Genomic DNA, 19,301 nt, shown 5'->3' on the forward strand with positions numbered 1-19,301 from the left:
GTTTTGGTTCCTTCAGATTGGAGATGAATCTTCTGATAATGTCTAAAAAGGTGAAGAATATTTCTATTGGTTCCTTCAGGTAGCTCATGCTAGCATGTGAATCTATATATTTCCTCCTTTGCAGTCATTTGTGAGATACAGGAATGCCCAGCCAGAGTTTTATCTAGGCAGTGCCTGGAGAGTGAAGTTTCATCCATCTGCGGTCAGGATGGCAGCAAAACGACATCTTTCAGCTCCAGTGCTGTGGTTGATTCTCCTCTCCATTCAGGTCTCCCTGGGTAAGTACATACTTTATTTCGCATAAGGCAGTGAGATAAAAAAAAGTATGCAAATTTCATATAAATAGGTTGTTATTCTACCAACCTCTAAAGCAAAGTGACAAAAAGGTGTTTAAATATGTTTCTGTTTTTGATTCAATCTCCTTGGTAATCCTGAGATAAGGAAGGGTAAGTCTTTTTTAAAAGTTTTGTATTTTACTCAGGTATCAGTGACTGGCCATTCTCAAAAGAATTCAAGTCCAAATTTTGTAAAGAGTTTAGCTGTACTAAAAAACAGGTGGGTATTCTTACTACTGTCTTATCTCTCCTGCTGAGCTCTTTGTAGCTGGAATTAATAATTCCAGGTCTTCGTTCAACACCAGTTAAAATTATATAGCTCTACCCTGTGAGTTTGGGTAACACAGCATCTCCTCAGTTTTTCCTGTATATTGGAAGCTTATCACTATTTGTCTCTCTGCTCTTCTGGAGCTATGTGTATATGCTTGATGCTGGTGATGAGAGGCAGATTTTGGAAACCTCATTTTTTTCTCTCTACACACAGAGGTGACATGGCATTGTGGTGGTGGTCACATCCCCATATGATGAGAACAGGACTTCACAGTTGACGTTTTGCTCTAGCAGGGCCCTAGTCTTGAAGGTTCTCACCAGTTGTGCGGACACAGTCAGAGCTCACATGGCCAGGAGCAGGAGGTGCTCCTAACGTACATTTTCACAATATGAAACATTTTTTATTTTGATACTTTAGTAGTGATGTTTTAAGTGTCAGCTGAGCTGTACTGCAGAAATGAGAGTGAGTTTTCTGACAACTCCTTGTTAACTTCAGGGAACAGTAAGAGACTGACTGGAAGATGCAGACAAGAGTAGCTTTACAAGGACACCATCATCAGCACCACCCTCATCTCTGCTCTGGCAGCACTTGCATTCTCCATGCTGCTACAGGAGTTTTGATGTTCCCTAGGCACAGAGCACTTTGCAGAGCACTGCAGGAGTCACAGCTCTCTGGGAGTGAACTGGCAATCTGCTCCTGAGGCAGCAGGCCTGGGCTGGAAACCTCCTCTTAGGGCCTGGGGACAGGAATGCATGATACACTCTCATCCTTTTTCTGTGAGAAGAATTTGGTTTTCAGCTGGATCAAGCAAAAATCTCATGCCTTCTCAGCCAAGCAGAACACCAAACCACTGAATTCAATGAAGGTACTTGTGGGACATGATGTGGACTGTGAGGAAATACAAAATTGTACCTGTACATACCATAAAAAATTAACAGAAGAGTGATTACAGCAAATGACAGCTTTTATTAGGAAATGTTTAAATCTGTTAGTTGGGTTATGCCTACCTCTGCATCCAGTCTTCCATACTGTTACATGCTGAAAATGTCAGATGTACAATTATTCAAAAATTCAAGTGCACAGAGGTCATAGAGTTGACTGAAGAGCTGTTTGTTTTGCTCCTGGATATGGCTAATAGAAATTGGTTATCTGGTTCCTTTAAAAATGCATTAGGAATTCAACTTTTCTTAGAACTCATTTCTCTTTTAAGTGTATAAATGTTATAGCTGAAAAAACTCCTTTTTTGGACTGTGTTCTTCAAATAGCCTGGGGGTTGCTCTCCAGAATATCTTTCTAGAGATTTATAAGACTTACTACAGAAAGATCATGCTCCCTCTGAGACAACTTGTTGCAGGCACAAAGTGGTTTTGTAGTTACCTGAGGATTGTGCTATGTGTGTGACTTTCTTACTCAGGAGACTTGAGGAGAGAGGATATTTTGCAGAAAGAAATAGGTTTTGGAAGTTACCTATATTGAATAGCCGCTTTTTGTTTGTTTGTTTGTTTCTTTGCTTATTAGTAAATAAGCAAATATTGATAGGCAGGAAATTGTGATGAAATCCAGCAGTGTTAGCAAAGAGGTAAAGCCTTTGCCTGTGTATGAGAGGTGATCATGTCTCAAAGCCACATTGTGTCTGATGAAACAGTTACAGACCACATGAAGATGGAGGCAAAATTGCCTTCCAATTGACTACTGCCAGCAGTTTACTCTGCAATAAGAAATGAAACAATGGTTGGTTTTGGAAAGAAATGGCTTCATTAGCACCAGCTTATGGGTTAAGACTGACACACTTGCAGTGAGTAAAGAGAATAATTGTTTCCAAATGCAAAGAAAAATTAAATATTCTCATTTCACAGTGTCAGATGACAGCAAGATGTGTGATATGTAGAAATACTTCTCTCTTTTGAAGAAGAGAGAGAAGGTGATATTTTACATAAAGGATTATTTTAAAGGAATCTTATAGGAAAACCCAAGGCTCTTAGTGCAAATTATCTTTTGTTGTTTATCAAACGCCTTCATTGATAGGAGATTATCTTCCTGGACTATTTGCAAGATTTTCACAGCTGCACTGCTTTCTATCCGCATCAGTGCCCAGTGCTGGGTCTGGATGAATACTGCAGGTTTCTCTTGGCACCTGGTCACTGTGGCTGTGAGTGCAGAACAACAGGGCCCAAGGCCAGGCATGGCTGTGCCAGAGTGGAACACAGATGCACCTCCCACTTCGCACAGGCAGTGAGAGAAGGTGCAGGTCTGTGCTTAAATGGGCCCATGGGCAGAGCGCATCTGTGGAAAACCCAGGTGGGGAAGGCCAAGGCCATTAAGGGTTCTTAGTCAAGACATTGACAATTGGATCCAGCCTGTCCTGTAAATGTTTGCTTTAATATTCCATTGTGCGTCAGGTCTTGAAACTGTAAAAAATTGTGACCAAAGTTATTAGGCTTCTTATGTGACTGTCCTGTAAACCTCCTTTAGCCATGTGGTCAATCCGAATAATCCCCCAGGCCCAAAAGAAGTTGCCAGCCCTCTTCAGGGATTTACCTGTTTCATAACATGCTGAAATGCAAACCTGATCAAACTGAAGACGAAAGTCAGATGTGGCCAACTTCTTCCTGTTTCCTTTTCACATTTAGCTTGTAGTTTGTCCTTAACCTGAGAATACAACGGTCCTGCATGTGGTTTTCTACTGTTTGATTTTCCACCCATTTCATGAGTAACCTCTTTCATGCTTCAAACAGCAGTGACTTTGATCCAGCTGGGAGTGAGGCAAACTTTTAGTCCAGTCACACGTATGTAATACTCATACTAATACACACCCACATACACCACAGCTGTACATGGCTGCCCACACTGGTGGAAACACGCGACGTGTGACACGTGACAGAAACATAAACAGCACCAGTGGCCTTACAATGATCTATCTTAACTTCTGTAAGGCCTTTGACACGGTCCTACACAAGTCTTGTCATTAAATTGGACATATGTGGGTTTGATGGATGGATATTCAATAGATAAGAAATTGGCTGGATGGATACATCCAAAGACTTACAGTCAATGGCTCAATGTCCAAATAGAGATCAGTAACAAGTGGTGTCCCTCAGGGGTTGGGAACTGTTCAAAATCCTTATTATTGACATTGGTAGTGGGATTGAGTTCACCCTTGGCAAGTTTCAAGAAGATACCAGGCTCAGTGGTATCTATCAGTGGCAGCCACTGAGGGAAGAAATGCTATCCAGAGGAATTTTGACAGGCTTGAAAAATGAGCCTCACTCCATGAAGTTCAACAAGGTCAAGTGTAAGGTGCTGTACCTGGCTTAGGACAGCCATCAGAGTCAGCACAGACTGGAGGGTGCACAGCTTGAGAGCTGACCTATGGAGAAAGACTTGGGCATACTGGTGGGACAAATTGGATATGGGCCAGCAATGTGCCCTTGCAGCCCAAAATGCTAACTTCGAGCTGAGTCTTCAAGTAGACCCCCTGACCTTACCACCTCTCCAGCAGCTGGCCTGGCCCCTCTTATCCCTCTGGTGGCCAGCTCCTCCAGTTACCTCGTTCCCAAAGACATACACACAGACTTGGCTTCCAGGCCAGTTAACTCACAGGATAATGAAGGTTGATCTACTGTAGCAATCACACACTGATAGGCAGTCCCCTCACCCACTCCAGTTGCCAATGTTTATTGTGGCAGGCTTTGTGAATCACAAAGCAGGGACATTACTCAGCATTTCCCAACCCTGATAAGTCAGTAAAAGAGAAAGTTTGCCTGTCATTAGAAATAATTTACATTTTAGCAGTGCAGTTAGTTCAAACTTGTAAATACAGACATAACTACTTGCAAAAAAATGCTCTTTAAATTGGACTATTTAGAAAGGTGAACCAAATAAGTCTGATGTAAGAGTAAATTAGGAGCAATAATGAATCTCATTAACATCTGCAATAAATAATCGTGATTAAGCTCTGTCCTTTCTATAACCTTGCTCTGTCTGAAGGCGCTGATGAATTGAGGCTGTCAAACGGAACTGGCCCCTGCTCTGGGAGAGTGGAAGTAAAACATGAGGAGCAATGGGGAACTGTGTGCGATGGTGACTGGACCATAAAGGATGCTGAGGTTGTCTGTAAGCAGCTACAATGTGGATTTGCTGTTAAGGCCCTTAATCGAGCTCCTTTTGGAGAAGGAACTGGACCAACGTGGTTGTACCGAGTTGATTGCCATGGTGATGAATCTGCTCTCTGGAACTGCACACATACAGGATGGGGTGCTTTTACCTGCCCTCATTACTTTGATATTGGAGTGATCTGCTCAGGTAAGAAGTGATCCAACCTTGTATAACAGAAGACAAGATAAGAGCCTGGGATCAAACTTTATCCTAGTTGGATAAAGCCAAGTACTCCCTCTACTCCTCCAAAGCAAATTGCCCCAGCATTAAGTCTTCTGCTGACTATGCAAGCTGACTTTGCCTGGGCACAGCAATGACATAGAATGAGCATATTAAATGACATATAACAGAAAAATAAAAAGCACTATTTATTTCTACCACAGCTCTCCCAGGCAACAGGAGAGCAGTACTGAACTTGTCTTTGACCAGAAATCGGGGCTAAAAAAGCAGGTGTAGGTAGAGAAGCATGAAAATGCAATGTTATGTCATACAACTGCCCTTCTTCTCCAGATCTTCAGGTAAGCTAAGCTAAGACAGTCTGCAATGGCAAAAAAAGTCCAGTATCTGTTTGGCTGCTTCCTGTGCATAATGTTCATGGTTATACTCTTTGGAAAAAGAACCACTGAAAGAAGTTTTTCCTTCCCAGCTTCAGGACTTTATATTTGTCCTTTTTAGATTTTTGTAAGGTTCTTATCAGACCATAGTTCTAGCCTGTCTAGATCTCTCTGAATGGCAGTTCTGCCCTCATGGTTATCTCCCCCGCCCCCCAAAAAGTGATATTCCACTTGCTGACAGTCTTCAGGTGGAGTGAAACTCACTAGTGACTGAGCCTGGCCATTCAATCAGCTGCTTAACCATGCTGTCCTTCCAGCCAAGAACATCCTAGTTTTTGGACATAAGAATATTGTGCAAGACAGTGTTAATGGCAGTGCTAAATGTGAGGTAAATGTGAGGTAAATGTGAGGACGTGCTGCTGCCCCCTCATCTATAAATCCATTTTAATCAGAGAAAGCAATACAGTCCCACAGGCATGATATACGCTTGATATAACCATGCTGACTCTTCCCATTCATCTCCTTGTGCCTGCAAATGAGTTCCTAGAAATCTCACTCTATTTTTTACAAGTACCAAAGTGAGGCTGGCCAGCCTGTAGATCTCCAGACTGTCTTTTTAGCAATTTCTGAAACTGGGTGCAACATTTCCTGTGTCCTCTTCCTAGGGTGCTTCAGCTTCCTATCCACTGAAATAATGAAGTCTCAAGGACACACACTAGTAAAAAGCTGTTTGTCTATTTATATGTTTGGGGATTACTACTTCTCAGTCATTGGCAGATGTTCAAAGCTTCCTTCCTTCTTTCCCAAGGATTTAGTATTTTCAGTTACTGAGAAATAAGCAATTTCATGCACCATTTTCTTTTTTATCAGTGCTATACAGGAATTGCCCCACTCACAATTCAGAAGTATCAGTGGTCCTCAGAGAAGTGAAATGTGTCTTGCCCATTAAGGTACAGGAGTTGTGAAAATAGACCAGTACAACCAACCCTTGATGCTGGACTTCTTGGTTTTTTTATTTTTTCCAGGCTTCTCTGATCTGCGTCTGACTGGAGGGGGCACTGCCTGCTCAGGACATCTGAAAGTAAAGCAAGAGGAAACTTGGGCCACTGTCTGTTTCTCACACATTAATTTCAAAACTGCCTCTGTTATTTGTAATGAGTTAGAGTGTGGCCAGGCTGTGGATACCTTGAGAGGAACTCACTTTGGAGACAGACATGAACTGATCTGGCAAGAAGAATTTCACTGTGAAGGGAATGAGACTCACCTTGCAGACTGTCCCAGGAACATACACCATACTAACACATGCTCTCATGATGCCACTATTGTGTGTTCAGGTGAGACTTTGGACTGACAGACATAATTCACCCGTGTCCTATATGCCTTCTTCCTGTTAACCCACAGTTCAGAGCATCTGTACACTTCTGTGGTCCTCAGGATCCTTGGATGCCTCCCCTACCACGCCTTGAGCCATTCAAGGGGAAACAGAAAATAACAGAGTAGTCCCACAATGTCTCATTCACTCTACTGAGAGTCTGCATCTAAAATGCGCTGTTCTAATCACTTCACTACCACACAGAGATTTCAAAAGGGCTGTTATTTATTTCCTGCTATTAGAATTATGAGCCCAACAGACCTAAGAATGCTCTACACATCCTTCTCTTATAAATAAAAGGAAAAATGGCCAGAGGAGACAAGCAGGAATATTGAGACATTAATTTATTTCCTGTGGTGCCACTGTGTATGTTAATACCTGGCACTTCAGTTAATTATAAAACTGGAAGATGTACCATATCTGCAAAAGGTTGAAGGAGGCACAAGTTACAAATGTAAGTAATTAAAAAGTAAAAAAAGGTTGCCAGAGGCCTAGATGACTTCCATTGTGACTGGAAGGTAACATTACTTAAGAACTCTATACAGTCATGGCTGCTGGGGGCTCTGAATACAACTATGTATTGCCATCCACTGAAAAAGTGAATATTAGGCCTAACAAACATAACTTTTTTCCTGAGGCCACAGTTCTAAAGGAGTAAACTAAATGTGGGGCAGAGCTGCTGGCAACAGTCTGACACAAAACGAGTCTGGAAATATGTTGGAGTTCATGTCCAAAGGGCTTCAGTCTGTTTCAAGACTGCCTTGGACACTGTGACCAGTGGCAGCCAAATACCTCAGTTAAGGCATCCAACAGGCCTTGGGTCCTGACTCTATCTTGCAAGAGTCTTAGCTCAGAGCTGAAATCCTGGGCTCATTTGAGGTACAATGCAAGGGCAAGGTAAGGGTAGAAAGTATGAGAAGACAGGGACTGCACGGGGCTGGCAGTAGGACACCACAGTGCCATCCATTCCACCCTTAATTTATTATCAATGCTGATGGTTATGGCCTGTGGTGTTCAGAACCTTGCTCTGGGGCATGGATGAAAGCTGAGAATTCCTCACTGCAATTTCTGTTTACCGGGAAATGTGACATGACTAACTACTGTGAGAGTGATACCACTTGCCTCTACTCTGAGTTCCTCATATGCAAGGCAGGGCAGAAACTGTCTCTGCAAGAGATGTTGAAGGTGGCAGCAGTATTGTGAGGGGAGGAGAGAACAGAGCAAAGAGGAGACACTGAATTTAAAGAGACAAAAGACTTTTAGTCATACAATGCAGGCTACAACATGGACAATAGAGACTTTTTCAGAGCTGGCTTATCAGCATCCTGTTCTAAGATGCCTTCCAGTAAACTGTCACATTACTCAGTGCTAGTTTCTTGCAGATAGAGAGAGCTCTTACAATTTTCATTGCAATAGCATAATACCCAAAAGTAACTGCTAAGCTTTTTTATTCTTTCTGCAGGCTACGGTGGGTACAGGCTGGCAAATGGCAGTACCACATGCTCAGGGAGAGTAGAGCTTCTTCACGGAGGCACATGGGGAACGCTGTGTGACTACATGTGGGATTTACCAGCTGCCAATATCCTCTGCCAGCATCTAGACTGTGGAGTTGCACTACTGATACCAAGTGGACGGTCCTTTGGGGAAGGAAATGGATCTGTCTGGAACGGCACATTCAGCTGCCAGGAGAATGGCTTGCCCCTGAGAGACTGTCCCGTGCATGCTCTAGGTCATGATGAATGCCCTGCTGGAAAAGAAGCTCGTGTTGTCTGTTCAGGTGAGCAGTGGAAAGGTATAAGATGGGAACTGAAAACTTCTTCCTTGAGGAAAAATACAGACTCAAAATTCAGAGGGCATATGTGAAGTCAGCCTCTGTCCTTTGCTGCAACAGGAGTCAGGGCTGCACTTCAGCTGTACCACAAGGCTGCTGTCTCTGAAATGCTCCTAGTGTCAGGTGACAGCAAGAGCAGGGCTGCTGCACAAGCCAGGATGAGCTGGGCACAGAGGCTGAGCACAACACAGGCAGAGTCCTTGCCACCAAGACACAATCCAAAGCATCTGCACAGAGGACAGAGGAAGGTACTGGTGGTAAGGTCCCAGACAAGTCAAAGGAAACAAAGAGATGCAGGGTCTGGCTGGAGGGAGCAGCCAGGCATGGCATGAGACAAGACTGGAGATGGTTACTCCTGTCATGTACTTGAGGCAAGGACTGAATCCCTGGTCCAGGTTTAAGTGAGGGCTTGGACCAGCAGTTGAAGGATGCAGAGCTGTAGGCCCTCAGTCATATTGATCTGAAAAATTAAGGTCTATTGGTAGACCCTAAGCCCCAAAACCTAGTGCCCTAATTTTAAAAATTGCAAATGGGACCTGATTCCGAGTTCTAGTAATACTTCTCAGTAAAATAGGCTGGACTGAAGTCTAGTTACGAGTATGGAAGTTTCTAGTTATGAGTATGGCCCAGTAAAGCCATTTTTACTACTGAATGATAAGGAAAACTCATTCCCATTTCCCAGTCACTTCCAAGTCCTCCCCATGACCAGCTGCAAATGTAATACTCCAATAATCCCTTTCTCTTACATTCAGGGTGTCCAGGGGGAAGGTTGGTGAATGGTACCACATGCTCTGGCATAGTGGAGATCCGCCATGGAGACACATGGGGAAGACTCTGCCACTCCCACTGGAATTTGCAAGCTGCCAGTGTTCTCTGCCATCAGCTGAACTGTGGATATGCAAAGTCAATCCAGATGGAAGATGGTTTTGTGGAAGGAAATGGGACTATATGGAGAGATGCTTTTCACTGTGAAGGGACAGAGTCCTGCCTGTGGGATTGTACTCAAGTGACTTTGGGCAATCCAACCTGTTCAGCCAAAGAGGCAGCCACTGTAACTTGCTCAGGTAAGTCAGAAGCAGCCTTTTATGGGTAGTGCAACTTCAGACCAAAGCAGTGCTGATGACCTCACTGATAGGATCTAGTCTTTGAGATGGAGAAGCCTTTCTCGCTTCCAATTGTAGGCCCTTGTGTGCACAAAAGCAAACAAAGCCTTAACAGGGACATTCTCCTTAATCAGTGGTGAGAATTAATATTTCACCAGCGCAGAAATTTGTCTTCCATAACTTTCCTGCAGGTTATTTCTATTGCAGTGAGATCAGCAGATGTTACTCAATATATTTCCCAACTCTTTTGAGCCCAGGTCTTGCTGAATCACTCAGACTCTCAGGGGGTGAGAGCCGCTGTGATGGGCGAGTTGAGATCTCCCTCCATGGTGTGTGGAGCAGAGTCCTGGATGATGACTGGGACATTAAGGATGCCCATGTGATGTGCAGACAGCTCCAGTGTGGAACTGCTGAGAAAGCCTATTACCTTCCAAAGGCCGAGCGAGGTATGGGTGTTGTTGGCCTAAGGAGTGTCCAGTGTACTGGAAACGAGACTCAGCTGATGCTCTGCAACACCTCCCATTATCAGACAGAGCCAATGGGAGTTTCTGAAGACGTTGGTGTGATTTGTTCAGGTGAGTTGCTGTGTGAAAGATACAGAATGTTTCCTAGGGTTTCTCCAGCCCACATTGTGCTGTGGCATCACAGATCTTAAATTGGCATGAGTCTGACCTTGATGATAGTTAAGGAAGCAAGTGTAATTTACATAGTGGTTTCTTCATCTGAATTTCTTACAGAATTATCTTCCAGAGTCAAAAAGAACTATATGAACACAGAAGCCATAAGAACACTAATTGCACTATGATTGCCAAGCATTCTTACTGCCACTTGAGAATTAAATAGCTTTTATCTTGTGACATTTCTATATTTATAGATACTTGCAGCTATTCTACAAAATATTACAACAGTTTCTACTCTTCTCTGATTTTGTAACCCATCTGTAACAGGAACAGTATCTGTCTCTAACTAAATGAGTTGAGAAAGAAAACAGGTTGTTTGGCTTTCTAAGATAAGGGTACCTCTGCATATACTTAGTATGACACTTCTTGCTTGCAGTATCTCACAGAAATTATTCAAACATTCACCTGGTGCAGGAGTAGGCCTTTCCCTTAATGCAGTTTTAGCCTCAGAGGACTTCTGCCCAAGCAACCATAGCAGTAGAATTGGGATATAACAAGAACATGATGTCTTAAAAGTGCTTTAAAAATATTGCCATTATTATGCTTATTATTATACAATTATTATTATTGCTGACCTGTGCATTATAGTTGTGTTGCATGTTGACAGCTGGATTTTCTTCCCACAGGCAGCAGACAGATGAGGTTGGTGAATGGAACAAACCGCTGTGCTGGGAGAGTAGAGCTTTATCATCATGGCATCTGGGGCACCATCTGTGATGATAACTGGGATCTATCAGATGCCAATGTTGTTTGCAAACAGCTTGGATGTGGGCATGCCATTGAGGCATTTGTCTCTGCTCATTACGGTGAAGGGTCAGGGCAGATCTGGATGGATGATGTGAATTGCACTGGGGCTGAATCTGATCTCTGGGCATGCCCCTCTAGGGCATGGGGCCAGCACAACTGCCAACACAAAGAGGATGCTGGAGTCCTGTGCTCAGGTGTGTTTGGAAAACGCTTTTCTAAGCCTTTGGGTTCAAACAGGAGGGTTGTATGAAAGGGAAGCCAAGAATAGTGGGGACTTGCTTGGACAGCCTCTTCCTGTCTTGATGACAAGCAGTTGGTCAGCACATCTTCATGGGCCTACCAAGATGCAAAGGACCTACAGAAGCCCATATTATGCACCAACACACACGCACACACATGAAAGTGTGTGGTGTGGTAGAATATTTGGGGGATAAATTTGAGGAGTTTGTAAAGATTTCCACAGCAAGGGGCTGTGTGCTTGTTACAGTCAGTTACAGCTGGCTCTGAAACCAATGGGAGCAGCCCACTGTGCACCACAGCATCAGACAATCCAAGTAGCTTATGGTGGCTCTGCTCATGTGTATTTAAGACAGAATGACAGCAGCAAGAGAGAGGAGAAATGAAAGAGAAGTGAAAAAAACCACTGATGACCCCTGAAGGAAGTGCAGCCTGTTAGGGCCCATGTTGGAGCCACTACAAACCCTGAAAGGACTGCAGCCTCTGGAGCATCCATGCTCCACAATACAGGTAGAACCAGTACAGGTAGTTAGCACTGTAAAAAAAAAAAAAGTGTTATTACACAGGCAGGAAAGCAACATATCACAAGAAGTTTGTGGCCATTTTTATGTTTTCACTTTCAGATTTCCTGGCTCTGAGGCTGGTGAATGGCAATGACTGTTCCGGACGTGTAGAAGTTTTTTACAACGGGACGTGGGGGAGCGTTTGTTCCAATAGCATGTCCCAGCTCACCGCAGTAACCATGTGCAAACACCTGGGCTGTGGAGATGGAGGAGCAATAGCCACGGACTTCAAATATGGCAGAGGGTCTGGGCCCACGTGGCTGGACCACATTGAGTGCACTGAGCAGCACAGCTCGCTCTGGCAATGTCAGTCAGACCCCTGGGATCCTCAGTCGTGCAATAACCGAGCTGAAGAGACCCACATTACTTGCACTGGTAATCAGAAATGCATTTGTATATGGCCAGACATGTACATTAACCTATGCATACACATAAGGACGTCACAGTAATTACTTTGTGTTCACTTGTTATTTGGTGTATATGATTTCTAGCTTCATGAAAATGACAGCAACTTTTTTTTTTTCTATATCATTGACTTAAATGAGTGAATTAAAATTACAAGATTATCACAGAGTGCTATGGTCCAGTGAAATCCTAAGGAATTCCCTAATAGGATGGTGCCACTGCATATTTTTTAATGCAAAAATCTATGATACACAGTCAGTCTGTGAGAACTGAGTTAGGATGAGACTTCCCAAGAGGTCTAGAGCCAAGTCTATGTTTCTACATGTAAGGAGGCATATCAGTGTATACACATAGCCATGGACAAGTGTACAAATCTGTTTGGTTCTAAAGGTCCATTTCTAATGCCTGCCCTTATGACAGTATTTCACACCTATGGATATCAATATCTGTAGTCATATATATATTCACTATAATAAAAATTAATTCCACATGACATTCAGATATCCTGAAAGTGATTGCAGCTGCCTTATGAGAAGAAGGAAAGCATAACCATCAGGAAGATTATTACTCACAGCAATGCCAAACAGACATCCACCAAGAACTAAACAGGCCATACACATATTTCAGGAAATAATTAACCTGATGGTTAATTTTCAGGTATCTTATACTCCCTCATTTTTTTTTCCAGAAAATAATTAAATTACTTCATTATTTAAATTCTGCAGGAAGAAAGGAAGCAGTATCTCCATCTGCATTTGCTGAGTGTCCAAACTCTACAAGTTGTTCAGGTACCTCCACCTCTTTGTTTTTCCTTATTGGCCCGTGTGGAACTTCCTGCTGTTTCAGTAAAACAGAAGGTTTCTGTGTTTTGCAGACAGGGAGAAGTTACGAGTCGTGGGAGGGGAGGATGAATGTTCAGGCAGAGTGGAGATGTGGCACCAAGGATCCTGGGGAACAATCTGTGATGATGCCTGGGACGTGGCAGATGCCCATGTTGTATGCAGGCAGCTGGGCTGTGGATCTGGTGTGTCTGCTCTGAGTGAGGCTGCCTTTGGGGAAGGGACTGGTCCCATCTGGTTGGAGAAGGTGCACTGTAAAGGAACAGAGCTGTCTCTTTGGGACTGTCCTGCCAAGCCTTTGTTTGGTAAAAACTGTGATCATAAGGAAGATGCTGCTGTGAATTGCTCTGGTTAGTGACTGGTCCTTTATTACACAGTTCTGGGAAGGAGGTGGGTAGGGGAGCATTATGCCAGCTGTGCTTCCCAGTGACTAGCCCTTTCATAATTTTGACTGCAAAAACATCACAAATTATATGCCTTTTCCTTAATCTGGACTCACCTTCCTTTTTCAGGTGTGACAAAAACAACAGCACCACCCACAAGAGCAGGTAAATTCTTTATCTCTCTTTTCTTTCTCCCATCAAATGACAATTTAATGTCCCTAATACTTATCAGATGAAACAGCAGCTTATTTTAGCTCATCAGAAAGCACTTCCCTCAGCCTTTCATAATGGAACACTGAGTGGCACCACCCCTAGCTGCTGAATTTTATCTGCTTGAGCAGGACCCGTAACAGAGCAGCAGGTGCCCTGCCTCTCCCTGCTAGCATGGGCACAGCAAGGGGCTTCACTTTGGGACACGTGATTCTCTACCTGTTTCCTCTTTGTTTCCATTCAGATCGTCCCCGGCGCCCTGCCATGGGCAGTACGAGACTTTCAGTGCCTGTCATCCTCTGCATTATCCTGGGGACCCTTCTCTGCCTGGTCCTTGCCATTCTTGCTGGGCAGATCCGACGTGCCAGGGCACAGCAGAGAGGTGGGTCTCTCAGCAGGACTGGTATGATATGACTCCTTTACAGGGCCCAAATGTTTAGTTGGCTGGAGAGGCAGTGGGGATGGGTAACTGAGATGAACTGCATCTTTTGCCACACTGAGATTTTTCACTTACTTTCTGGCAGTGAAAGAGCCCAGCGGTGCTTATCCTCAGTCAGCACCTCTGAGTGCCTTTCTAGGTATCAACCAGGCTATGTAGACCTAGGTAAGGCACTTCTTTTCATGGCCCCAGCCTGATTATGATCAGAGACTGTTAAAGTGATCATTACCTTTTATTTTCAGGCTACAGACTATCCTATGATCCCTTCTCCGAGGCTGTCTATGAAGAGATTGATTATAACCTGATGAAGGAAAAGCAGGGTGTGACTTTCCTCTCAGGTCTGTGTGTTTGTGTCTTGCTTTTCTCAAGGGAAAGCTCCTCCTTTCTGAGCCTGATCTGATACTTTGCAGCTCTCAAATCTACTGGGAAATTTAAAATTCCTGGATTTGAGGAGAGGAGCTTCCTGCCCAGTGGAGTCTGTCAATTCCTTTCCTAGGGACAATTTGTTTTGTGGAGTCCTCACTGCAGCCACAGACCATAGATCAGTATAGGTCAAACAAACAAAAGCCTTTTGCTGCAGTTATTTAAAGCAGAGACAAATAAAGGAATAATTTGCATCTCCCTCACGGCAGCTGGGTCCCTGTAGGTTTCCTTCCACCGACTACCTTTCTCCCTCTGTGGCTTGTCTCCCCCATGATCCATGAGAGGTGTTATAGGGCCCCTGAAGGTTATTCCATTGTATCCTTGCAGAAGTAATACTGACTGCCAAAGAATATGCTGGGCTTGGATGCTATTACTGGAGCCTGCTCTTTTTCTCATGGTGCAGTCTTAGCACTTAAGCAGAATTTAATCTGGTATCATGTTCTTTCTCATTTGCCTAGATTCTTATTCAGAGAGCTCAAAATCAAAGGAACAGTTTTATAGAGCAGACAGTGATGAAGAAAATGGTCCTGGAGCAACTCAAGGTAATGTGAGAAAGGGTTTGTACAGAGAAAGAGATCCCAAATCAGGGTAACTTTTAATATCCAAAGCATTATGAGTGATTAAGACTTTCATGTCCTAGTGATGTTTCCTTGTGATCCAATATCTTCTGTGTAACTCTTGTGGTGGAAGAGTGTCATACAATCTCATATACAAGTACTAGTTTTCTCTTCTATATGAGAAATTCAAAATAAATGTTTGCTGGTAGTTCTGCACACACCTCACAGGATCCAGTCACATGAATCCAATAATCCAACTGCTTCTCCCAGACATTGCAACCAGAATAGCTTGTAAATTGCTGCCTTATTTCCGAGACAAATGGGGAGAATTAAAACAGAGGAAAGAAATATTCCAAGTAAGAACAGACAATAAGTACAATTTGAGCTGATCGAGGGATATTAATCCAAGTGATCTGGAGAAAATACAGGTTCCTAGCTGTAGGGTTTGCCTGGGAAGGACATTTGGTTTGTTGGCTGGGTTTTTTTTGATAATTTGAAATAGGTAAGGGAGAGCAAGTGTTTGGAGAAGAACTGCATTTTCCTAGAGTTGGTCAAAAAGCTCTGTTAACTATTGTCTGGTGTCCAAGAGATCAACTGCCAAAGGCACAAGAAGTTTTGGACCCCAGTTGCCCATATCCCAGACTCTGCTGCACCATGTCTTTATTTTCTCCTGCTTTTCTTATATTAAGGACTTTTTTAGTTAAAAAATAAAGTAAAAGTTTACCTTACTTGCTTTGAAGTGCTTACAGAAAAGACAATTCTAAATAATTTCTCTTTCTTATTCAGATTGAATATTGATTTCTTGGTAAAAGGTGAAACAGGAATGTTTTGATTAACTTTTAAGTTTATACATGTATTATTGGTAAGCATATGTATGTACAATAAAACTGTGCACACTAACATTGCTGAGGGATGGATTCCAGTTAGTACAGACATGTCAGTATTACAGCCCTGTGTTGCTGGATCATCAGCTACTGCTTTCCCTAGTGGAAGTTAATACCTGTACTGTTCCAGAGACCTCTTCACTGCCTGAAAAAGCCCTGGAAGATGCTTATGATGATGCAACAGAAGCTCCTGGACCTAGAGATGCTTCTCTTTCTGGGCAGAATGAACAGGAAATCATTGGTATCCCTGGAGAAAGTGACAGAAACAAGGATTCACAACCAGGTGAGGCTAGAAGAGTAGTGCTGTTCTGTTCTTACAGCCAGCTAATCCATACCCATGCTCTGCTTTCCTTATGTCCATAAAATTCCTGCCTGTGGCCAGCCTAGCCTAAGTTTCCACTGCTGTGGATTGTTACTTTTTAGAATGACCATGGAGACAGAGGATAGCAGTCATCTTTGTAAACAGCCTTTTAAGTACCTGAAGGCTGATAACAGTTTGTTCACATACCTGTCCCCAGTCCTGTTTTGTATTTTGTTTCTCTAGACAGCCACAACCTCACTTCGTCAATTTTCTACTTAGGCCTTGCAGACTACAGTCTGCTCATGATGTGTCTCTAATCAGTCTGTGTCAGTAGGTCTGCATCTTTCAAAATTGTTTCAAACCCAAAATTTTGCAGTATTTCTTTACAGCATTACCATGCTGAGATCTTACTAGTGTCAGGTAGAGCAGAGGGACCAGCTCTTATTTCTTACAGCATATCCTTCTGTTTATGGATGCTAGTGTGATACTTCCCTTTTTTCCAACATGGCAGGCTTGAAAGGGCTCAATGTCTGATGCAGCTTCAAATTGTGCTCTGTAAAATACTACATATCATTAGACATGGATTTTTCAAATTATGCAATTGACTGTTTCTCCCTTCATCTGTAGTCTCTTAAACGTCCTTATTAGATATCATTCTATGTCCATGGAGGATGGATTCAGCTAGGTTTTTAACCTGGCATTAAAATTTGTCAGGCCCATATAATTCAGTAAAAATTAACAATAAATATTTAAGACAGACTTCTTTATCAGTGCATTCAATATTACTGTGGAACACCTGATCTGAACTCTACTTTTTGGGGTAGTAATAAATATTTCTGGCCAAATTGAGATGTGGAAAAATAATCAAAACATAGGACTCAAAGTAACTAGGGAGACATTAGAGATTTTTTTTTTTTTTATTTAGCAGCCCACGAACATATTCCTTTTAACACTGTGTATAAAGCTTGATCCTTGGATATGTATACAAGCAGCAGAAGGCAGAGTGACACAAGCATTTCTCAGGTCTTTCACAGCCACTCCTATCTAAGGTTCTAATTGCTGGAGGAGACAACTGGCAGCTGCACGACCACACAGAGGTAACATGTACAGGATGTCCATTTATCTATCTTTGTGTTCTTCCCTTCATGCTTTCAGACTGGATTCCCAGAAACAGGACCTCTGAGGCTGAGAGACCCTCATCCCCTGCTCTTGAAGATACGAGCTATGATGACATTGAAGATCTGGGGCCCTGATAGAGACTGCTGAACTGTGCTGACTTCTTCTGGAAATACACCACTGTTCATAAAATGCTAATCCTGTACTAGCAGAACCAGAACAACCTGCATTTAGGATTAGTTTACATAAGTTTGGGCTATTTCCAGAGAAGAGATTACATACATAAAAAATAAGCAAGCATGGCTGTTAAGAAAATATTTCAAATTTCTCTTATAATTTCTTGTTGCTAAGACTTAGTGGACACTTTTTGCTTTTATTTTCAAATACTTTCATTTTATTTTTTTTCTGAGTTAATTTTTAAAATTATGATTTATGTTTTTTATTAGAAACTGATCCAAAGATCTCAAATCATGCTTTTCCTTCTGGATATATGGGGACAGCTTTTGGGAATTATTCAGAATGGAGACTGAACTGCCAGAAAATCATCAAAATTCTGTTTAAGCCAAGTCTTTCAGAAAGGAATTCTTGCTGATTGCTTCTGCAGCAACATCAACAAGATCTGACAGGTGTGCTGCAGGCATGCTGCAGGCAGAAGGAGGAAAACACATACACTCATGGGATTTAACTGCATCATGCGATCTACTTTTCCTGGCTCACTAACAGGAAAACTCGGGAAACAGAAAGTTCTTGCAAAGAATAGGAAAAGACAGCAGAAATCAGCAGGGGCAACCAATTTTGTGTCAGAAAAAGGCGTAGCAAGCTATTTATCCCTGTCAGAACTATCTACACAGGACAGAACTTCTCTCCAGGTGCACCAGGCAGTGACCAGGAAGAAGGAATCCCTAGGGACTCAGAGATGGCAACAACTGATACCATAGGCATGATCCAGTTAAACTGAGTGCTCCCCAGGTGACTGGGGTATATAATCCTCAATGTGATTGAGTAAGTGGGATACTGGGAATGTGTTAAAATTTGTAGCCAAGCTCCTACAGAATTCTGCCTGCACCTGAATGGCACCTGCACAAGGAAATTTTTAGGATAATTGGAGTAATTGGATTAAAAGCATATTAACAATACAAGATTAATAAAAGATGTAAAATGGCTTAACTGTGGGATCTATCAGGAAAAGTTTCTCTTCTAAGGCATGAAAATAGATGCATACAGGATGAAACCCAAGAGAATCAGGCTACAGCTGAGCTCATTACAAATCCATCTTTCAAACTTTTGGAAAAAAACAGGTACAAAAGGAAGTTGTTTGTGAGTGGGGTTACAGGCAACAGTGCTTGTTGCAGAGTGTGTAGCCAGCTGTGTTGGAGTCACCTCTGTGTGTACATGTGTATCTCTCTGGGACACACACTCAGCCTCTCCACTGGCTGAACCAGCACTCGGGAAAGCAGCAGTCACATCCTCAGGCTCCAGTGGCCTGAAGAGAGGGGCCCACAGACCCCAGAGGATGCCGGAGGCAGTGACTTATTGCAACTCTTTGAAGTCACACTCTGCACTATTTTTGACCCTTTGAGAAAAATGTAAGGCAGGATTTCCCTTTGGAGAAGCCCTAACAATTTTCCTAACCAGAATTTTTATTCAGTCACTCATTCGTTCTTTTTTGCCACCAATATGCTTGGTAAGGACTTCACACTTAAGTTTCCACCTCTCTCCCAAATACTTTCTTAACGATTGACTCACTGCCCGGTGCTCAGGTGTTAAAAAAATACTTCAGTGAGGGGTCACAAACTGTTGTTGACCTTTCAGGTTTTTCATTCTTGAGTTAAACGTACTCGTAATTCAGAAAGCTGCTTTGCTAAAAAAAAAAAATCAAGATTACAGCCAAAGGAG

General features: G+C 42.8%; 1 protein-coding gene across 1 annotated transcript; it reads left to right on the forward strand.

The window, feature by feature from the left end:
* Positions 1 to 208: 208 nt before the first annotated feature.
* LOC102111026 (antigen WC1.1-like) lies at positions 209 to 17,542 on the forward strand. The gene is made up of 16 exons (XM_088051299.1): positions 209 to 278; positions 4,594 to 4,908; positions 6,341 to 6,649; positions 8,150 to 8,464; positions 9,271 to 9,582; positions 9,879 to 10,196; positions 10,928 to 11,242; positions 11,909 to 12,223; positions 12,979 to 13,041; positions 13,128 to 13,442; positions 13,605 to 13,640; positions 13,930 to 14,067; positions 14,367 to 14,462; positions 15,006 to 15,089; positions 16,119 to 16,271; positions 17,445 to 17,542. Exons 1-16 carry the CDS (start codon positions 209 to 211, stop codon positions 17,540 to 17,542), a joined length of 3,252 nt encoding a protein of 1,083 aa, XP_087907425.1.
* Positions 17,543 to 19,301: the final 1,759 nt, after the last annotated feature.

This window comes from Pseudopodoces humilis, chromosome 2, assembly GCF_049639895.1.
Source record: "Pseudopodoces humilis isolate 2021_Gansu_Grassland_sample_001 chromosome 2, ASM4963989v1, whole genome shotgun sequence".
Taxonomy (NCBI): domain Eukaryota; kingdom Metazoa; phylum Chordata; class Aves; order Passeriformes; family Paridae; genus Pseudopodoces; species Pseudopodoces humilis.

Bases quoted from the DNA above. Each gene is read 5' to 3' on its own strand.
- LOC102111026 (XM_088051299.1), top strand. From the start codon at position 209: ATGGCAGCAAAACGACATCTTTCAGCTCCAGTGCTGTGGTTGATTCTC. The intron at 9,583-9,878 runs GTAAGTCAGAAG...TTTTGAGCCCAG, and splicing joins AGCCACTGTAACTTGCTCAG to GTCTTGCTGAATCACTCAGA. The intron at 14,463-15,005 runs GTCTGTGTGTTT...TCATTTGCCTAG, and splicing joins GGGTGTGACTTTCCTCTCAG to ATTCTTATTCAGAGAGCTCA.